This window comes from Euleptes europaea, chromosome 13, assembly GCF_029931775.1.
Source record: "Euleptes europaea isolate rEulEur1 chromosome 13, rEulEur1.hap1, whole genome shotgun sequence".
In the NCBI taxonomy this organism is placed as follows: Eukaryota; Metazoa; Chordata; class Lepidosauria; order Squamata; family Sphaerodactylidae; genus Euleptes; species Euleptes europaea.
This window is the reverse complement of record NC_079324.1, coordinates 41,077,467-41,099,682: the sequence shown is the minus strand read 5'-3', so window position 1 is coordinate 41,099,682 and position 22,216 is coordinate 41,077,467. Positions and strand designations below refer to the sequence as shown.

At 46.9% G+C, this 22,216-nt stretch overlaps 1 protein-coding gene across 1 annotated transcript in view; it reads left to right on the top strand.

Annotated features, from left to right (window-relative positions):
* BCR (BCR activator of RhoGEF and GTPase) overlaps positions 1-22,216 on the top strand; it is a 107,068-nt gene that overhangs the window by 70,669 nt on the left and 14,183 nt on the right. Inside the window, exons 7-16 of the mRNA XM_056859450.1 lie at positions 448-500; positions 2,342-2,482; positions 10,624-10,745; positions 11,989-12,157; positions 12,997-13,116; positions 13,721-13,796; positions 15,055-15,159; positions 16,653-16,727; positions 17,274-17,371; positions 18,946-19,077. Of these exons, the coding sequence (XP_056715428.1) occupies positions 448-500; positions 2,342-2,482; positions 10,624-10,745; positions 11,989-12,157; positions 12,997-13,116; positions 13,721-13,796; positions 15,055-15,159; positions 16,653-16,727; positions 17,274-17,371; positions 18,946-19,077 (1,091 nt within the window). The remainder of the gene's footprint in view (positions 1-447; positions 501-2,341; positions 2,483-10,623; positions 10,746-11,988; positions 12,158-12,996; positions 13,117-13,720; positions 13,797-15,054; positions 15,160-16,652; positions 16,728-17,273; positions 17,372-18,945; positions 19,078-22,216) is intronic.

Below are 22,216 nucleotides of genomic sequence, written 5' to 3'. Positions count from 1 at the left end.
CAGTATAAGACAGCTTCATGTGTTCATGAGGGTATGGGGGGGCAGCTTTTTGTCCTCTCTGACTATACTGGGAGTGGTTTCACTCACACCGCCACATTATGTGTCGTTGTGGGGTGGGACTGGCCTCTTAAGTGGTTCTGACTAGTTTCTGCTCCTTTTCCCACTGTGCCTCTGAACTGTCTCAATTTCTGACCTGGTGCCAGTGGAGTCCCATCAGGCACAGGGTTCCGCCTGTGTTTTCTTTCTACTAGTGCAGTACCCTTGAAATGTGGCATAACATTTAGTCATCTGGTACAAATTGCTTGGTAGCTCTGCCTTCCCACCCAGTAAGTGTAAGTTGGTGATAGGCTCAGGCTGTTGGACTTTTCCCTCATAATCTGCTCTGTTGTGGGTCACTTTGCTGAGATAACATTTCTTCCTCCACTCCTGCTCCTTTTTTCTCCACAGCTCTCCTGTACAAGCCGGTGGACCGAGTAACACGAAGCACGCTTGTCCTCCACGTAAGTAGCTTTGTGTGACTATGCTTAAGGGGGTGGTCAGCACTAAACAGATGTGGTAAGCTGGGGCTCTCTGGGAGTGTCTCTGCGGGATATCCTATAGAGGTTTGCACATGACAGAAAACAACAGAAGGTATAAAAACTGCTGTGAAAGAACACAGGAAAAGGGCAGCAGCGGCCGTATAGGAAAAAATTAAATCTTTTATTCCTGGTGTCCTTTGAGTAAGAATCTCTTTCAAGGAAATGTATATTTATAAATCTTAATGTGGCTTGTCACCATTATTTTTAATTGGGCTTAGTCAGGCGTCTTGTCTTCAGATGTAGCAGTAGTTGACATTTTTTTGACTGAGTATTGAGAAGGTTGAATGACAATTCCTCTCAGAAGAGCTTTCATTGAAATGTGTCAGGAATACAAAACTAGGCATTTCACCCAAGCACTGCTGCTGCTGCTTTGTATACAGCAGCCCTTATAAATCCTTCTCAGAGGCTACTGGAAGGGTTTTTTGGATTAGCATTGGGAGGCCAGTTTAGGACACTTCCCATCCCTTGACTCAGCAAGTTCTCTGCAGCAGTCTGCCCACCTCAATCTCGCTTTGTTACCAAGGAAAACATCATTGGTGGGGGGAGATAATTAATTGGCTCCATGAAGAACTGGAATGGTTTCCAAATTCAAGCCAGAAGCCCTGTGGTGTTCTGGTTGTGAATCCGCAAGATACAGTACTGAATAAAGGACACTTCCCTCACACCTGCTTAACCTTGATATGGGTGGGGGTGGTGCCGTCAAGTTGCAGCTGACTTATGGTGACCCAGCAGAGTTTTCAAGGCAAGAGACCCAACAGAGGTGGTTTGACTACCTCTTCGTAGCAACCTTGGACTTCCTTGGTGGTCTCCTATCCAAGTACAAAGCAGAGCTGACCCTGCTTAGCTTCCAAAAGCCGATGAGATTGGATTAGCTTGAACTATTCAGATCAGGGCCTAATATGTGTACCTATACATTTATCACATTGGGGCAAATGGCAGCTCCTTGGGGCTATTTCAGATAGAGAACACGATGCAGTGGGGAAACTTAATCCCCTTCACTGTGCCAACAAGAAGACCCAACAAGAGATGGATTGACTCAATAAAGGAAGCCATGGCCCTCAATTTGCAAGACTTGAGCAAGGCTGTTAAAGATAGGACGTTTTGGAGGACATTGGTTCATAGGGTTGCCATGAGTCAGAAGCAACTTGACGGCACTTAACACACACACACACACACACACACTGTGCCATGGCTGCAGTCCAAATGAGGAGGGGGGTGCACCTGAGAATGTAAGTGTATGAAAACATTGGGAGTGTTGCCTACAGAATTCCCAGCATCATTTATAATTGAGCCCTAAAAGGCAGCCCAAAGCACCTTTTTCTGGAGAATGCCTGGACTTTGTCGAGCTGTGAGGCAAAAGAAGAGAGCTCTGCCCCTTCCCAGTGCAGCCCTACTCCTGGCCTTTCTCTTGGAAGGCCCCTCCCTTTCTCTGGCCCTTCATATAATTTCTCATCACCCTCATTCTTCCATGTGCCTGAAGTGCCAGTTATCCTTCTTCAAACCCACTTTCCCTTGTACTCTTTCCCTCCTGACCCTCAGCCCCAGTGCCTATCTCTGCCCTCTTTGTTCTTTGTTTCCCAGTCTGTAAGTCCCTGCCCTCCTCCTTTTGGTGCTATAGATTGTGATAAAGTACTGGCCAGCTTGGGGCTTCAAAAAGATAGTCTGCCCCTAAGGTTGGTCAGGATAAGAGTCTCATGGGTCTGTATGTCTCTCCTGGCTGGGCTACCAGCTGCAATCCTTACAGGGGTTTTGTTTTGGAGCAGGACTTACTGAAACACACTCCTGCAAGCCACCCTGACTACTCACTCCTGCAGGATGCCCTCCGCATCTCCCAGAACTTCCTGTCCAGCATCAACGAAGAGATCACTCCCAGAAGGCAATCCATGACTGTCCAGAAGGGAGAGGTGAGGCACCTGTGGACTTATGGATGTTTAGGTCTTTGTGTGCGCTTTGCACACAAAGATGTTGGCCTCCTGAAGGTGGGAAATGGCACAGGTGTGCGGGAAAGGGTTGCAGTAAGCAGCCTCTTGCTGTCTCTGACATTGAGGAATTACTCAAAAGTACTTCCGGCAAAGATTTCGGAATCATTTTAACACCAGCTTTCTCTCTTGAGGGGCAAGAGGGGGGAGACATGACGTAGGAAGAAGGAGGAGGGAAGTTCTCGACTATTACTTACTGATTTAGTTCTGGCTTCTGTATGCTGACTTCTAAAGTAGGCATGTCTCCCTGGAGCTTCACATCTTGAACTGGAACTGGACTGGGGAATACTGGTTGGAAGGCTTGAGTTTTAACAGCTGGTGGATAATTTTGCATTCAGAGTTGCGAGCTCTGGGTACCGATTGTTGCTCAGTTAGGGTGGTTCTGGGTGAGTCACCATCTCTCTGCCATCTGTGTAAAATGTTGAATATTATTGCCTCAGTCTCTGAAAGAAGGTGAAAGGGAAAGATGATTATAACAGGCTTTGTTTACTACATGCAGGATCTGTATAAACAAAGATGAACAATGGAAGGCTGGGGGCAGCGGAAGATTGCATTAAATGGATGCTGATGGAAGGGGATGCTGAAGGACGGGGGAGGGAGAGGGGGGCCATTATTCTGTTACTGTCTCTGGGTGGGATGCAGGCTTTGAAGAAAGCCCTGCAGAATCTTAATGAGGAGAGGGCCAGGCCTTCATGGGAGGGAGGGGGTGGTGTTGATGTCCCCTGTGGTGATTCATGTCTTTGTCATCATTCCCAGCTCCAAAAAACACCAGCTTGTAACATGCCTGGGAGTGTTTTCATGCATTCGGGGGCAACTCTCTACACCAGCCCTCCATTCATACAGATGTTGGCTAGGAAGGACAGAATTTCTCCTTCCAGGATTGTTGCAAACCTCAAAAGCTCCCTGGCTGTTGTTCCTTTGCCATCCCTGCTTGCAGCCTTCTCCCCCCTGTGCTCTGTTTCCCTTTCAGGCAGGCGGGATGGATGCTTTAGTTTGCTCAGCCTTTGAAGCTTTGCAACAAATTATGATCCTTCTGCTTGTGGCCAGCTCCAATCTGGCAGATTGTGATAGACATGGCGAACCATGCCCTGCATCTTGTTTCTCATGTGCCATTGTAAGATGGGGAGTTTCTCCTACACAAGACTCAGGTTTTTGTTTTTGTTTTGGTACTCGGAACAAGCGTGTGGTTGACTCGCATCTGGTCAGGCCAGTGGCCATGACTCCTGTGGGAAAATGGCAACCCTGAAGGATACCGCGCTGTGATTGTCAGACAGGGAGATGGTGAGATGCAGATTAAACGCTGCAACGTGTATGCAACTGGATTCAGAACTAGCATTATAGTTACTTGTCTAGAGATGTGGCTGGCCACTTGGTCCAAGAGGGTAATAGAAATTGGTGCTTTGCCGCATTGTGGTTTTGACGCTTCCGAGGGTTGTAGGGCTCCCCTCTGTTTCCCCCTCATTTGCCTCGAGACGAGGCTCTTCATCCACAGTGTGGGGTCTGTGCTTCAGCCTCTCCCCCATCGCAGATACCTCCCCTGGGGTAATACGTCAGCACACTGTTCGCTTCACCTGATACATAATGCATTTTTCTTTTAATGAATAGGGAGCCTGCTTTGATGGTTTTGGGGGCATTTATTTATCCTCCCTCCTATTGGAGCTCACTTTGGAGGAAGGCAGGTGGGGTGGAGAGAGACCCCCTTCCTTGAGCCATCGTTCAAGGGCTGTCTTCCTCAGTCCCTTTTCGCTGCTCTTTTCCTCTCATTTATCACCTTTAAAAGGTGGAATATTTTGCCCCTTCATTGGGCTTCACTGCTGATGCACTGATGAAAGCAGCCAGTCTGATGCTTAATCTTCCCAGTGATAGCTGGCTAATTGTTTGGGAGGGGGCAGCATGGCAGGCTCTGCAGCTGGACACCTGCAGCCTGCTGGAGCGTCTCATCTGCCCAGTGTTGCGAGGGACATCATTTGCTGCCTGCTCACTCATAGTAGATGACATTGGAATCCACACATCCCTCGCCCAGTCTCCTATCTCTGTCATAGAATCATAGAGTTGGAAGGGACCACCAGGGTCATCTAGTCCAACCCCCTGCACAATGCAGGAAATTCACAACTGCCTCCCCCACACACTCCCAGTGACCCCTACTCCATGCCCAGAAGATGGCCAAGGTGCCCTCCCTCTCATGATCTGCTTAAGGTCATAGAATCAGCATTGCTGACAGATGGCCATCTAACCTCTTCTTAAAAACCTCCAGGGAAGGAGGGCTTACCACCTCCCGAGAAAGCCTGTTCCACTGAGGAACCTCTCTGTTAGAAATTTCTTCCTAATGTCTAGATGGAAACTCTTTTGATTTAATTTCAGCCCGTTGGTTCCGTCCTTGTGGCAGAGCTGGATTTGGGTCCAGTAGCACCTTAAGAAACTGACAAGATTTCCAGGGTATAAGCTTTCAAAAGTCAAAGATGTGTCTCATACAAGTAGAAATGCCTGAGCCCTTATATCTCAGGGATCTCCATTTGTATCTGATGAAGGGAGCTGTAACTCTTGAGAGCTTATACCCTGGAAATCTCTAAAGTTGCTATTGGACTTGAATCTAGCTCTTCTGCTACAGATCAACACCTGGAACTGTCCTTGAGGCAGTTATTCTTTGTGAGGGGGGGGGCTCCCATTGGCAAATCTAAGTAGTATTTCAAATGCATTTATCAATTACATTTGTTTCCACCCAGGAACTTGGGTGGTACATGAGTGTATCCCCCCCGTTTTATCCTCACAACGACCCTATGAGGTAGGTCAAGAGAGCTTATAACTGGCCCAAAACCATTTAGTGACTTAAATCCCAGCCTCCTCGGCCCAACACCTCGCCACTTGGGATTTTGCATCCAGCCCTGTCCTGTAATCAGACAGCTCTGTTCCACGCTTCTAATGCTTTAAAACCTTGTTCGTCATCACAGCCAATGAATACTTGTTCAGTGGGCCAGTTGCTGGGTGTTCCTGAGCCAGCAGTTGTTTGTAACTTAGTCTTGTGCGTGCTCCCCCCCCCCATGCATTAGCATCTGCTTCCTTTGTAGCCTGAATCCATGCATGACTTTTACCCCCTGCACTTATTTGCATGAAGGCTGCTGGTCAGTTCCCTGCAATTTGGTTGCAGACAATGAAACCCAAAGATGCCTTTGAACCCTGAGCATCTCTGTTATCTTTTTTTGTTGACAAAGCTGAAGTTTCTAGTTCTTTGCTTGCAAAACCATCACGGAAATCCTGGCGCAGTGGTGCCCCCCCCCCCCAGCACACACTCTGCATTCTTATAGAGCAGTTGACCTCCTCTCTGCCTTGGAGCAGCTCCGCCTGTGTCTTTCACAAAATTTTTGTTCCTTGCTGTTGGAGCCTAGAGTTTGAAAGCCATGTCTCTCGTGGGCTCGAGGGCTGTCTTTTCTTACTGATTTATGGTCCAAGACTGAGTGTGGGCTTTGAAAAGAGATTCCAAGTGGCCCTGAGTGGGCTGCCACTGCCTTGTGTGTCCTTTCTAGCAGAGGTTCTATGTGCAGTTTTGTGAGCTGCTTCTAGGAATGTCTGCTAAAAGCGTATTTGTGGGGTGTTGTGCGTTGACTGGTTCTGAAACCACCCAGTGGGTGGCAGAAGCAGGCCGAGCTTGTTCCTAGAGACTCTTGTTGACCTTTTCCAGGCTTGGTTGCCTTTGTGTATGTGAGTGCGCGCGCTGCCTCCTTCCTTAGTTTGCTTGACCCCAAAACCCTTTTCTTTCTCTGTCTGTCTCTTGCCTGCTGAGCTCCTTCCCTCTCTCCTTCCAGCTGAGTCTTGGCAACGAAAGAGAATGTCCCTATGCTGGCTCTGAGTCGCAGCACCTACACCACTGCAAATCTGATGCCCCTGCAAAGACTCTTGTCTTCCCTATAGTTCTCTAGGCTCCCAGGAGACTGGTGGTGGTGGCCCTTCATCTTCCTAAGGATTGCTGAGTCCTCCGCCAGAGAGCCCCCGGCATTTGCATGACTCCCAGAAGCTTGCCTTGCCTGCAGAATGACGTATACCCCTGAGTCAGCCTCAGTCACACACCCCTGAGTCAGCCTTAGCCACACACACACCCAGTGTTGGTGTGACTAGCCTGCCTCCTGCTGTTATGTTGCAGCCATCTGCTAATTCTCTTTTCTGAGCACTGTGCCCCCCCCCCCCAACGTGTCTTCTGGTACCCTTGGACCATTCTGGGGCATTCCTGAGTGGAGATTGGTGTCCTAGGAAAAGGGCCAGATTTCCTGAGTGTTTGCTTGGGTGGCGATGAATGCAGTTGAGGTCTTTTGGTGGTGAAAGGGAAAACTGGGGTGAGGGAGACTGTCACTGGTGGGCTAAAGGAGGTAAAGTGTCTTGGAGTCTCTTCTGGGAAAGTTTCTGCTGATCTGGGCATTGGCTGCTCTAGAATGTGTCCCAATCACAACTTGCTCCATGCTGGAGAAAGAGCCAAGAGGTGGATGGGCAATATGGAGAACGGCATCCTGGATATGTCTTGACATTTGAGGTCCCACTGAAGTCTTTACCCTGTGTTGGTGGGGTGAATTGGCCAGAGAATGTATGAGAGACTTTTTCTATGTCTGCAAAGTCTTGTACCAATTACAGGTACTGAGGTAGGGGGCGGGAAGCTTGGAAGGCCCACATGAAGCTGCCTTATACTGAATCTGACCATTGGTTCATTAGGGTTGCTATTGTCTACTCAGACTGGCAGCAGCTCTTCAGGATCTTAGGCAGAGAGGTGTTCCACATCACCTATTGCCTGGTCCTTTTAACTGGAGATGCCAGGGATCGAACCTGAGACCTTCTGTGTGGAAAGCAGATGCTCTACCACTGTGCCATGGCCCCTCCCACTGTTTGTTTCAAGTGTTGAGCTACAAAGGGCTGAACCACTGTAGTGCATGTAGCAGTGCCCGTGGGACGGTGGGAGGGCTCTCAGCACTGCCACGGCTAATGCTGCTGGGCCCTTGAAGCATTAGACCATCTTTGTACTTTGCCTGGGCTGGCATCATGGGATTGCTTGTCTAGCCCAGCAGAGTGGAACACAGCTGCGTTTTAATCAGTATTCATTAATTTCTTTTAAATTGAATTAGGATTCTGGATTGCTGGAGCATTTTCTCATGTCGATGACCCTTTACGATTGAACCACTTCTCACCCAGCTTTAGTGGTTGGTTGTTTATGTCATCCTTTTGTTTTCGTCTGGCATCTTTAGCTCTCCAGTGGGGATTGAGGGCATAAGTGTGCATGAATGGTGGATGCATTAATGCAGGCCAGCATCACTAAAGCCTCAGGGACCTGAGGGAGGCCAGGAAGCAAATACTGACCCACTGGTGTTCTGTCCAACAAGGCTCTATGTGGAATTCAGATTCTCTTATCCTTTTTCTCAGAAGGCCAAAGGTATGAACTGATACCAGTTCCACCCAGTACCAGTACCTACCTACAGTATGTAGACATGAGGTCTTTAAGATCATGCCCTGAAACATCTTCCAGTTTTCCTTCCAACATCTAGCCTGATGTTTTGGAGAACTTGAATTTGTACACTGTTTTGTGTTAGTGTTGGTCTTAATAAAAGATATTACATGGCTTTTGCTTTTGAGTTTGCTTTGGATGTATGTGCCTACCTACAGCCTCTATCTAGACCAGTGGTTCCCAACCTTTTTTTGACCAGGGACCACAAGGACTTTTTTGTTCGGTGCAGGGACCCCAAGGTTCAAAATAAAAATTCTGAGAATTTGAAAATGAACTTTAATCATAACTGTTAGTTAAACATTAAGCTTAGAATAATATTTGAATATATATTTTTATAATAGAGAACTTTTAATTGAAAATATTAATTTATTATGGGTTTATAACTTTGTTTCGTGGACCTTAATTTAGCTCTCGCGGACCCCTGGGGGTCCACGGACCCCCGGTTGGGAACCAGTGATCTAGACAAAACCAATTTATGCTAGACACAGGGAAAAGCTTACTTAGCTGCTGTTTTTATATGCTTGCTGATAAAGCGATAGACTGAATTTGCAAAATATACCTAGTTCTAAATGGTATATAACAGTACTTGTGGCTATGGGCGAAGTCGCAACAATGTTTTTTTTTGCTGGCAGAGTTAGAATAGGGTGTAATTTTCTTCTTCAAATGATTATGATCCAGCATTGCAAAGAATAGTTTTATGCTGACCTCTAGTGGTGAGTGAGAGATATGTATAATCTGTTGAGCAAGGCCAGAGTGTAGTGATTTGGTCTTGTCTCTTGAGGATGATCCATCCACAGCTGCAGGAGAATATTTGTCTTCAGCCGAAAAGAGGGACCAAGCCAGACAGATTCCCTCCATGAACCGCATACCCTCGAATACGGTCTGATTCAAGCATTACGGCTGCTGGTTGGAGGCGGTATGGAATGCTTCCAAACACTGGGTAGTTCTTCATGGGAACTGTGCAATTCTTGCAAAGTGTTCACCACATGGTTCATGCAGAAAGCATGACTAGTGGCTGCCAGGAATGTGGTGTGAGTGATCAGCAGTGATTTCCCTCCCACACATGCAACGTGAGAAGGCTACACGTGGTTTTAAAAAATGAGCTATCTTGTCCTGAGTCATTCAGTCCAGTAGAGCTCTGTCTACAGTCAGACAGCACCTCTAAAGGGGTTCCCCCTCATCTTGCTACTGGAAACTTTTTAGTGAGAAATTCCACTGACTGAATGAGGTAGCCTGTGTTGCCTATGCTCAAAATGTGTAAACCAGAATGATTTGCCACCTAGGAACTCTGGGAATTGTAGTTTAGTAGAAGTGCTAAGTCTGCTTCTTTAAAGGTCCCTAGCCTCTTCACAAAGTTATGCTTCCTCAGGATTGTGAGCCATGCTTTCTAAGCAGCTTTAAGACTGATTCAAACGTGTAGTATAGACCTGTTCCCTCTGGGCCATGGTTTCTCTTCCATCACCTCTAATGAGGGGAAGACTCAGGCCATGAGGTACCAAAGGTTGAATGCCAGATGGCCAGTTGCTGGCTCCCTCAAGCAAAATGTCCAAAAGTAGGAAACCTGGCTGGCTTATGACGTGGGGAATATGTGACCATGAACAGTGGTCTCACTCCCAGATAACACACCACGTCTAAACTGTTGAGACACACTTTCCTGGAAGTAAGCTGTTTGCAAAGAGCTGTATTCCCCGCTATGGAGTCTCAGTTGTGTGTAAGCCTTTCCCAGAGCCGCCCCCCCCCCCCCACAAACTGGCCCCATAAGACTTAAATGGCTTGTAGGGAAAGAACAGTCTTTGATCATCTACTTTGACAGTTTCAGTGTTCCCACATCCTTGTGACAGAGAAAGGGGACTGGTTAGTCAGCAGAATAAGAACACCAAAGCAGAATCAGGAGGAGGAGGAGAAAGGCAAACCTGTCCTTGGTTTCTCCTAGTGTGCAGAGTATCCAGTGCCATTGTGGATGTAACTATTCAGTGCAGAATTTGGGATTGGTTGGGGGGAGTGTGTTTTCCAGGAAATGGTTGCAGGGGATTTACTGGATTGTTTGCAGTGATTCCTTGCCCATCACAGAATGAGCTCAGCACAGTAGGACTTTATGTGACAGCTTCTGTGCCCACCTATAAATGTTGGAACAACTTTAACATTTGGTGTGGGTGATTTTCTGTCTCAGTATCTGGAGTGGTTGTTGTTGCCCTGTTTGTTCTGTGGACAGCCAGCCAAGCCATTGGCTCAGTGGATCATCTTGTACCTTTTCCTGCCCTGCTGGGTTCCCCTCCATCCTGCTCCCACTTCCAGTCTCCTGGATTTGATCCCCAGGGCTACCTGGTCTAACATCTGTCCTGAACCATTCCTCACCTGCTCAGCTTTTAAAACTTGCTCTGCTTGAATTTTGCATTGTTGGCCTGACCCTGTGACTGCCTCTAGGCCCCCAACCCCGGCAATTTCCCAGCCGCCCTACTTCCTTATGACTGAACCATAGCTATTCCTGCAGTAGATGTTTCTCAGCCACACCCTGTCCCCCAGCCCAGGGTGCTGCTCTTTCCCTCTGCTGCTTCCTTAACTGGAGCTATCTCTTTCTTTTTGGCAGCACCGGCAGCTCTTGAAGGACAGTTTCATGGTGGAGCTGGTTGAGGGAGCCCGTAAACTGCGCCATGTCTTTCTCTTCACGGACTTGTTCCTGTGTGCCAAGCTCAAGAAGCAGCTTGGAGGGTAAGGCTCTCTCTGCTGGATTCCAAACAGGGGACCAGGCCTTGCACAAGAATGGTATAGTGCCACTGTAGTGTAGTGGTTAAGAGAGCAAGTGTGGTCAAGAGCGGTGGCTCTAATCTGGAGAACCGAGTTTGATTCCCCACTCCTCCACATGAGCGGCAGACTCTAATCTGGTGAACTGGGTTGGTTTCCCCATTCCTACACATGAAGCCAGCTGGGTGACCTTGGGCTAGTTAGTTACAGTTCTCTTAGAGCTCTCTCAGCCCCACCTACCTCACAAGGTGTATGTTGTGGGGAGAGGAAAGGAAGGAGATAGTAAGGTGGTTTGATTCTCCTTCAAAGATAGAGAAAATCAGCATATAAAAACCTACTCTTCTTCACACGCGTGTTGGCAAAAAGCTGGCTGACAGGCTGGAACAGCAATGGCGAGACTCAGGATGGAGCAGAAACATTGCGTGTTCCCTGGGATCTGGAGCTCACAAGATCATTGTCATGTCCACCAAAGCACCGGATAAGCAATACAACAAACAATGAGGGAGTCCATATAACTTGTTAGAGCTATGCACTCTCAATAAGCAGTTGCTTGTGTGGTGCTTTGGTGAGAATGTATGTTGGCAAATTAGAGCCAACTTGTTAAATGAGCTATCGCGTTGTTGTTTCTTTGCCACTTTGTTCAACGTGAAGGTATATTGTTTTTTTTCTACTATCATTGTCATGCACCTGGGGCAGCTTCTGTTTGGAAGGTTCAGCTGCAGAAGTATGAGGTTGCCTGGCTCCAGGCAGGGGTGAGCCTAGAAATAAGAAAAGATAGCACTGCATAGGCAAGACAGGCATGTTGGTCTGAGGTGTGTGCCTGCAGTTGCTTGTGAGGCAATGCCCATGTCCCCTATTTGGGGTTCTTTTATACATTGTTTAACATTATTTCCCCTGGCCTAGGTATAAATATCCATGTTGGAAAAAAATATGTGAAGGGCCCCGAAAAAGCTTTACAGTATTATGAAAGATGTTTAGTTAAGTTTTGCGGATGGGTCTTCTCAAGATGGTGATATAGGCATCTGCAGGAGAAGGGGGGAATGCAAAGTCCAGCATCTGCATAGGGATCTTGCAGTGTCTGTCTGAATGACCATGGCCCAAACCAAATGCTAGTTCAGGCTTAGCTGTGGCCACAGCACAGTCTTAACTGTGATGCTGAGAACATCCAATGTAAGTAGGGGGCCAGCTTGCTAACCTTCTGTCTTTGCAGGAAAAGCCAACAGTATGACTGTAAGTGGTACATCCCGCTGTCGGACCTCAGCTTCCAGACTGTTGACGATTCAGAGTCTGTGCAGAACATCTCGCTTGTGCCAGATGAGGAGCTGGACGCCATGAAGATCAAAATTTCTCAGCTCAAAAGCGATATCCAACGAGAAAAAGTAAAGGCAGAAATTGAATTGTACAAACTGGTTAATATTTAATGACACTTTTTAAATTGCTTGTGCATTTCTGAACAGTCTTTCCGACAAGCCTGCGATGTGGGCTTAAGATTAGAGATGGAGAGAGACAGACAGACAGAGAGATGGCTAAGTTCTGTGGCTGAGGTGAGATTTGAACCAGGGACTTCTCTGTTCAGAGCTTGGTCTCATAGTTACAGTGCTACACTAACTCTCCTGATTGCACCCTTTCCTTTTGCAGGGTGCAAGCTTGCAAGGCCCCCCCCAGAATTCCTCCGGGTGGATTGTCATTTGAGCTAAAAAGCTGATGTGTATTGTTGGTACTCACTTATTCTGGACTCACAAAGACACTATGGTGCTGGAAACTTCCTGCTGTGGCTGCTCCTCCACCTCGCAAGTCTGGACACACTTTGTGACGTGGAAAGCTCAAAATCTTGGAATGAAATAAACTATGCAAATCAGTAGAATGGGCACAAATGTGATAATTACACTTCATATTTATGAGTTATGTAAACTCTAAAATGGAGCTTCTGCAAACAACAGCCAGGTGGCAGAACGAGATCTGCCAGTTAAAGACGGTTTGGTTGTGTGGGCCGGGGCAGCATGGTGGGGAGTGACCAGTTGTCTTGTAGATCGCAACACATATACACAATCACTACTAGATATTTCCACCAGATTTCAAATGCATCCCTGCAACTGTGAGAGCCATGGACAAGTGTTAAGGAAATTTAAGCCTTGATATGCTTTATGAACACCTTCTGTCAAGTGGTGGGAAGCAGAAAGCCCTGTTCATGTGCATTCTCTTGCTTTTCTTTCCCCAGAGGGCCAACAAGGGTAGCAAGAATATGGAGAGGTTGAAAAAGAAGCTTTCGGAGCAGGAATCCATGCTTCTGCTGATGTCTCCCAACATGGCTTTCCGAGTGCATAATCGGAATGGCAAGGTGAGGGCGACTCGGGGACTTCTAAGTTCAGTAACCAAGAATATAGATAGAGTAGCCTGACTGTGGCCATCAGGAATATGCAATGTTGGCTTCAGAAGTTCCCTTGATGTAGTTGACTCTAATATGCATGGTTAATATTGAGCTGTACAGTCTGTTGGTTTCTCTCTCTCCCCCACCAAGAATTTCAACCACATTATTTTAGGTCCAAGGTGGCTTACAAGTACATGGATGATCACATGTACAGTTTCCACTGTAGAGTAAGCCAAATAGACTCTCTTGCCCCACACCAGAGTGGTATATGCATGTGAAAAAACTGGGAGAGATTTCACATAATATTAATAAGACACTATTTCCATGGAATTTCATGGGAATGTTGCTTTCCAAGTGCACACCCAGCAAGGGACAACTGTGTTGAATTCATTTCATTTCTGTGGAACTGCCATCTCTCTTAAAAGAAAGATTCCAGTAGTTGCTATCAGTAGTTGTGGGGATTCGAACTGGCAAAGCTTGGTGGTCCATGATATATTTGATCTGTTAGATAAGGATCTGCAAAATCAAAAACATTAAATAAATCTTGGTTCTCTGTCTTTCCTGGGACACTCAGAGCTACACATTCCTCATCTCCTCGGACTACGAACGGGCAGAGTGGCGAGAGATCATCCGGGAGCAGCAGAAGAAATGTATGTGAAGGGCTTTGACTTCCAAGGGAAAGGTCGAAAGACATTGTGGGTTTTTGTTTTGAAACTGGGGAGTATCCTGTGGCACGTGCTGTTGTATGCAAACACTCTTGTGCCACATGTGTGTGGGTGACTTCCTTACATACCGATGCATAAACTTCCCCGTCCACTTAAATTCATCATTGGCTTGGCAAACCAAACTACTCCCACCCATCACTACAACTGAAAAATAGCTACTTCCACATAGGGATTTTTCCTCAAGTGGAACACAACAATGCACCCATGGGGGGTGATTTCTATACAGTGTAATATTGTTTCTGAATATTGTGTGGCGCTTCTGGAGCTTTCCCCTCTAAGCTGGAGTAAAGGAAAAACCTTTGCTCTGACTTAAGGGGGAAATGGCAGGGTGGCTGCGGGCCAAGCCCCAGTATGCTCAGCTTGCAACCAATCTTCTTATTTTTGGTGGAGGGGGGGATTAACCCGCTCTTTTAAAAAAAGATTTCAAATTTTTCTGCAACCCTAATGCTTCCCTCATGTTTCAAGAAAAAAAACCTCCTGACTGTCACTGGCCCCACTTTGTGGATTATTTGAGCCACGTGTAGGCCCCAGTTCAGAACTGGATATTGTGAAAGTTCACCCTGTAAACCAGGATTCCAAGCTAGAACGAAGCTACCATTTAGAATCCTGCTGTGCAGTGAGAGGGTACAAACCGCAGTTCACTAGTTCGGAGGTAATGGCAAACTATTGTTTACTGTGAACCCAGAAACATCTAATTTTATGGCTGTGCATACAATTTGGTTCTGGAGATAGACTGTAAATGCAAGTCTGAGGGTCTTCCAGGTTCTTCGAGACATCATTATGCTATTGCATTTGAACCAAGACTAGAGAAATGATCTTGAGGTATGCTAGTATTTTCATGTGTGATTAAACTGGAACTGAATACAAAGGCAATACAGACATTTTGGGATTTGGGACATTAATTTTCAGTACAATTCCCTTGGCAGTCCTGCTCTTAGGTGTGCTGAGTTGGAACTAAGCCTCACTCAATTCCACAGAACTACTGGGACTCCAACCTTACCTTGTATAGGGATGAGATGTTGTTATGACATATCAAAGTCCCCATATAGTCACTCCTTGTTTCATTTTTTTATGAACCTCAAAATTTCTAGAAGTCTTTGCTCGCAACTTGATCTCTTCCCAAGTGTTCAAAAGGATCCTGTTTACCGTTTTTCAAAGCGTTCATTCTTTTCTGAACCTGCAGGCTTCAAAAGCTTCTCGCTGACATCGGTGGAGCTTCAAATGCTGACAAATTCCTGCGTGAAGCTTCAAACTGTGCATCACATTCCCCTCACGATCAACAAAGAAGGTAAGGATGCCCTGCCTGACCCGCCATCACACCTAGCCCCACTATCCTGGTCTATGATAGCAGGCAATGTGTGTGTGTTAAGTGCCGTCAAGTCGCTTCCGACTCATGGCAACCCTATGAATGAAAGTCCTCCAAAATGTCCTATCTTTGACAGCCTTGCTCAGATCTTGCAAATTGAAGGCTGTGGCTTCCTTTATTGAGTCAATCCATCTCTTGTTGGGTCTTCCTCTTTTCCTGCTGCCCTCAACTTTTCCTAGCATGACTGTCTTTTCCAGTGACTCTTGTCGTCTCATGACATGACCAAAATACGATAGCCTCAGTTTAGTCATTTAGCAGGCAGGAGTTTTTCAATAGGTGGGTGGTATGCTGTGTGGAATCTGTGTGGAGTCTGCCTGGCACCTGGGTCTTCACAGCACTAAAAGGTTCCTTGAGTCAGGGTGACCTTGCTGAAAAAGAAGTCATCTGTTATACTGTATTGCCATTTCTCCCCCTTGTCCAAGAAGTGAAGTGAGTTTTTGGTATAACAGAATAGAAGAAGAGTTGGTTTTTATATGCCGACTTTCTCTACCACAAGACAAAACCAAACCGATTCACAAGCACCTTCCCCTCCCACAACAGACACCCTCTGAGATAGGTGGAGCTGAGAGAGCTCTTAATAGAACTGTGACTAGCCCAAGGTCACCCAGCTGGCTTCATGTGGAAGAGTGGGGAAACCAACCTGGTTCACCAGATTAGCCTCTGCCACTCATGAGGAGAAGTGAGGCATCGAACCCGGTTCTCCAGATCAGAGTCCACCGCTCCAAACCACCGCTCTTAACCACTACACCATGCTGGCTTTGTGGAGGGGTGTGTGAAACAGCCTATCTGACTTGATTGTTTAGCCCCAAACTTTGACAACTGTGAAAATTCATTAATCTTGCCCTTGGACACTTGTGATGTGGGCTTGTTCACAGTCCAGTTGCCTTTTTTAAAGACAGCGTCGTTTGCCTGAATGAAGTGGGGAACATGTGATGACTCCACACCCTTCTTTTTAGATCAGAAAATTTAAAAAGGCTTAGAAAAATCCAGATTAAAAATAATAAAACAGTGAAAATATAGAAGCGGTTGAGAGACACCATGCTGATGCTGGACTTGAGTTGAAAAGGCTGATTCAAATCTTGCTTGGATGGCTTCAGTTCCTCATCTGTTGAATGGAGAAAAACAGGGACTTCCCTGACAGGATTGTTATGATATTGAACAAAGACACGAGCTTTGGCTCCCAGATCCCTGATCTGGTCGTCTTTGTATTGCACAGTCTCTCCAGAGATGAAGGAGACCTTTCCCCAAACTACAGGAGAGCACATTTAAACTAGTTACTTTTGGGGGAAACATACTTACAGTGTTGAGAACAAAATATAAAAATGTGATTCCTGCTATGTTGGTGGATCTTGGGTAAAATGCCCTCTCACTTCCCTGCCTCTCTAATAATAGATGCACATTTTTTTCAAATACAGATGATGAATCTCCTGGCCTCTATGGATTCCTGAATGTCATCGTCCATTCAGCCAGTGGCTTCAAGCAGAGCTCAAGTGAGTTGTAGGCTTATGAGGTGCTTGCGTTTGAATAAACACACAGAACTAGAGTTACCATTCTGCACCATGGCTAGCAAAACAGACTGCCCTAATAGCTCCAAACAAAAATTATTTATTGTAAATACTTATATCCAAGGTAGCTTATGGAAAATACCTGATGATATCCATATCAACAATTAAAACACAAATAAAAAAATTCCAGTAATATACCAAGATCCCATTCTCCACCACTCACCCTTTGCCTGCATCAGGTATTGAGTAAACTCAGAGCCTTAAAAAAGGAATGACTGTTCAGTCTAGTCCTTTGGTGTCCATTCTCTTGCCGCCCCTCGTAAATCATTCTTCACAGGCCAAAGAAAAGGTGCATGACTGAAAACTCCAGGGTCTGGAACCAAGAGACTCAGGCTGCAGGTTGCAGTAAAATGCAGATAACTACTTTGCTGACCCTGAACGTGAGCACACAGTCAGGTGATGACTAGCAAAACTGCAAGAGGGGCTGGTAATGCTATTCAAGGTGTTGCCTCTTTGCCTTCATTCCTCTAGACCTGTACTGCACCTTGGAAGTGGATTCCTTTGGGTATTTTGTAAACAAGGCCAAAACGAGAGTCTACAGAGACACAACAGAGCCCAATTGGAATGAGGTAAGCTAGAATGGCATTCTGGGCTTGCCCTTCTATCCAATGGAGAAGCTGTAGCCAACCAGTGATCTTGTTTGTGTCAATTGCAAATGTTTCCTCTTTGCATGGGAGAAAGGGATTGCTTTTTACTCCAGTGGAAGGGAGGCTTCTGAGGTATAGTTCTGATAGGATAAACACTTTAAGAGTGAATGAATTTCACCTTCCAAGGCTTCTTTGTTTTCAGAAGAGTCTTTGCATGAACAGTCACAATACAGCATGCTATTTGAAAAACCAACAGAACCAAATTCAGGTGTCTAATTTGGGGATCAGCATGGTGATGCCCTTTTGCACCTCTCATTCATTTCTTTGAAGCCTGCACCAGAGAACCTTCTTCATGTGTTAATTGAGGGTGGCCGGTTTTGTGTTGGATGTTGATTTTGGATTGGCCTGGGCATAAATCTCTCTTTGCTCAAGTCAAGAGGCGCTAACAGTGAGTCTGAGAAGCGATGGCTGTATTTTGAACATAATTATATATGTGCATATGAGAAGATGAAGACAGCTCTTTTTCTCATTGTTACTCTCCGACTGCATCCCTGGGCCCTTGAATTTTCTTCTCTGGAGGATGCTGGGGCAGGAGAGGGCACAGTGTCCAGAATGTGGGGAAGTCCTGTTCTGGAGGCAGCAGGACCTGCAGAAGTGGTCAGACAGCCTTTGCTGCTATCTCCTGGCTGTTCAGTTGTTTGTGGTGTTACATAGGGCATGTTTAGAGCTCTGCCATAGGGCATGTTTAGAGCTCTGCCATTTAGTTCCATCAAATCTTTTTAGAATACCTTTAGAAATCACTGACCCTTTGGAATATTTTCTGGAGAAGCTGGGAATGTGCCTCTGTGATGGACAGGAGGCCGTCCTGCCCCTGAGAGGGAAAACAGCCACTCAGCTGTTTTGACAACTGAACCAATGAGAGTGCTACTGCAGCATCCAGTATCCTTCCAGCGGGGAACTGAGGGCTGCCTGAGGGAGAGTGCAGACAGGAGAGGGGCATTGTCTCTGCAAGGGAGCAGACAGTGCTGTGTGTAGCTCTGCCTGGTAGTGTGGCAGAGTAGTTTAACTCTGGGAGAGGACAGAATTGCGAGGCCTGTCTCTGGTGATGAGCCGACCTGGTAACTACAAGCTTTAGAAAGAATTCACCACATAACCACTACATAATAAATCTTCTTTGTTGCTTTATTAAATCTCCTGCTTCAGTGATCCCTGTACTCTTCATGCTCAAAACAGAACTTACCTCACGGCAGTGACCCAAAGCCCTTACACTTGCTACCCTAAGAACATCTTGTAACTGAGGGGAAGGCTTATATCTCAAAACCAAGCATCTTCCCCAAATTCTTCAGAGAGACAATGTGCGTCACTTTGGTTTCAAGAAAGGGCCCGTCACAGCCTCCCTCCATTAAGGATAAGAATATGTTAGTCGCCTTCAGCCTGCCTGCTATGCTCAAGAAAGGGCACAGCCTGCCTGTGGGAAGAGCTACAAGCAGATTCAAGTGGATTTGGTTTCCTTATTGCTCCCTTGGTTGGTGACCTTTGCTCTTCTCCTCCCACAGGAATTTGAGATTGAGCTGGAGGGCTCACAGACCCTGCGGCTTTTGTGCTACGAGAAGTGCTACAACAAATCCAAGCTCACCAAAGAAGATGGAGAGACCACAGACAAACTGATGGGCAAAGGCCAAATCCAGGTGGGGGTTTGCCTTTGGCTACCTGGGCGGGAGTCTGCAAGGGTGCAGGAGCTCAGTCTGCATGAGGCTCCCGTTGCTGCATGTATGCCTGGTCGCAGCTGTGCTGAGAATCATGATGTGAAGACAGACAAACAAAACGTTCTCCTGGGAGATCACACAGCATTTTGTTTCCATAACCCCATTAGCTGCCTCGAGCCATCCTCTCCAGCTCCACATGTTATGAAACAATGCAGCCAAAAATCCAACCCTTGTGGGCCAAGCAGCGATGCTATTGCCCAGAAACAAAGGCCGGTGTTCACACAATTACCAGGTCCCATGGTGATCTGCCACCATTTGTATAAATGGGGAAAAGAACAGAACAAGGCAAGATCTGTCCACCTCAGCACTGCCAACATCATGAGTAGGCAAGGTGAGGCAGTTGCCGGGGCTACCCACCAACAAGTGAGCCAGACCGCCCTTCTGCTGCAGCTGCTGATTTTATTGGCATACATGCAGCCACATTAATATTAATGGTGGCAGAGATATCGTGCTTCGCAGGAGGGAGCAGGTTCCTCAGCCATGTGCCTGTGTCAGTAGAATTGGCAGCACTAGCAGTGTGGGTGCCTTGCCTGGCTCACTTCTAAGGAAGGATTGGGGGAGAGAGGAGAGGCCCTGTACCGCTAACTGCTGGAGTTGTTAGAATATGAGAACATAAGAAAAGCCCTGCTGGATCAGACCTAGGCCCATCAAGTCCAGAAGTCTGTTCACAGATTGGCCAACCAGGTGCTTCTAGGAAGCCCACAAACAAGACAACTGCAGCAGCACCATCCTGCCTGTGTTCCACAGCACCTAATATATTCAGCATGCTCCTCTGATCCTGGAGCGAATAGGTATGCATCATGACTAGTATCCATTTTGACTAGTAGCCGTGGATAGGCCTTTCCTCCATGAACATGTCCCTCTTAAGAGGACATCCCTCTTAAAGGGCTATCCCTCTTAAAGCCTTCCAAGTTGGCAGCCATCACCACATCCTGGGGCAGAGAGTTCCACTATTTAACTACGTTGATCATAGTGATGCTGCTGCTTGGCTGTTTGCTGTTCCTTCCCATCTGCAGAAGGGCTGCTGCTACCTTGGCCCCGCATGCTCACTTCCAGCAGGCGAGAAGTGTCAGTAAGTGAAAGGGTGTGCACGCGTGCACATATAAAAGGGTCAGCTTTGTCTTGGTCAGCTGCTGGCACGTTCCTCAGCCAGTGCCCTGTCCAGAGACCAGTGGCAATCCAAGCCTTTGAGAAGTGAGTTGCTTCTATTGGTTTGCTTGCTTAGAATACTTCTGTCCCACTTCTCGATGTGGGATACGCTCAGAGCAGCTGACAGTAAAACATATCTTGTAACCGGATGTAATTAAAAATCACAGAAATAATCCACAAATAAGAAAGCTGATTTAAAAACCCAACAGTTAGAAGGGGTTCCATTGAAGCCATCCTCCTCTTCCTTCTCCTACTAGTGTATTAGGGCTATGTAAGTTGTATCTCTGCCAGAGCCCTTATTTTGTTCATGGAATTGTCATTTCCTGAGTGTCCTCCAGCTGCACCAGAGAGGGGCTGTCTTTGGGAACGCCGGCAGCTGCTGGGAATTGGCCAAGACCTCTTGATGAGTCAGTCATGGGGGGTGGAGGAGGTCAACCTTCAGGCATCCCCTTCCATTTTGTCCCTCTGCTAGAACCAGGTGGAAATAATTCTGGCGTAACCAAATAAAGGTCATCTTTGAAATTGCTCTCTATTATGAGATTTGTGAATCACAACATTTTCCTATATTGTAGGGAAGGCAGTGAGGCTCAGTAACTGGAGTTTGGTGTGAACAATGTATTAGTTCCTCCCCTCTCATTTCTCTGTTGCATGTAGGGGTTGAATAGAAAGGACAGCCATAAATAGAGCCTGAGCAAACTCCATTCCAAGGTGTCTTCCAAGAACAGGCAGCAACTTGGTCTCCTGTTCCTTGGAAAAGAAGGTGTAATTTTCTTTGCAAAGGCTGCCATAGATTGTTGTTGAGCTTTGGACTGGGGAGTGGTGTGTGTGTGTGTTCAGAATGTCCTCATGTAGTTTCCCATTCATGCTAGAAACTCCTCATCGTTTTGGAGTTGTATATATTATGCGACTTCCTGAGTAATGGTTGTGTGGGAGTGCTGAATTGGGGCCAGTGAAACCCAGGTTCAAATTCATCCAGGAAACTCCTTATGTGATCTGGGCCAGTCCTTAGCTCTCAGCTTAACCTTCACAGGATGGCTGTGAGGATAAAATTGGGGTGGGGGCAGAATCCCAGGGTGACCATACAAAAGTGAGTTGCATCTCATGCATATACTTAGGACACCTGTTGATTGATCATAGTGTTCTTTCAGAGTGCGTTGTAGGAATTCCGGTATGAGCAGGAGCATTACTTGACAAACAGTGTTGCTGATTTGCTACCACTGAGTTTGGATTTTTACCATTGCTTTGTCATGGGGCATTGTTAAAGGTCAAAGGTACCTGTCTTGCCTGTGCAAAGCAATTGCCCTCCATATGGGTGAGTCACCTGGAATTTCCAGACTCTCCCTCTATAAATAGGCTGAAAACTGGACTTTGTGTTTCCATTTGCTGCTCACTTATCTTCCCCCCACCCCAGAGGGCTATCTTATCTGTCTGTTTCAGCTGTCCTTCTCCCTCCCTCCTCCCCACCCCCCCACCCTCAGCACCATTCACGTAAGCTACTTGTCTGTAGGGTTGCCAGGTGCCCGGTGGTGGTGGGCAAACCCCCCACAATTTGCCACTCTGCCCGCCGACCACCTGAGGGGCAGCGAGCAAACATGAATGCGCGAGTACACACCGCGCTCAAGTCACTTCCGGTTTACAACCAGAAGTGCCGCCTCGTGAGGGGCCTTATATCATTCAGACTCTTCGTTTGAGTGGTAAAGGGCCGCTTTACCACTCAAACTACAAGGCCCCTCGCGAGGAAGTGACGCACACGCGTGCAATCCCGACCTCACTCGTAGCCTCCCGCCGGAGGAGAGGGGGGACCTTGCAGCCCTACTTGTCTGGCCTGCCTAGGATGGGGGTCCTCAATCTTTTTGAACCTGTGGGCGCCTTTGGAATTCTGACACAGGGGTGTTGGGCATAACCACAAAAT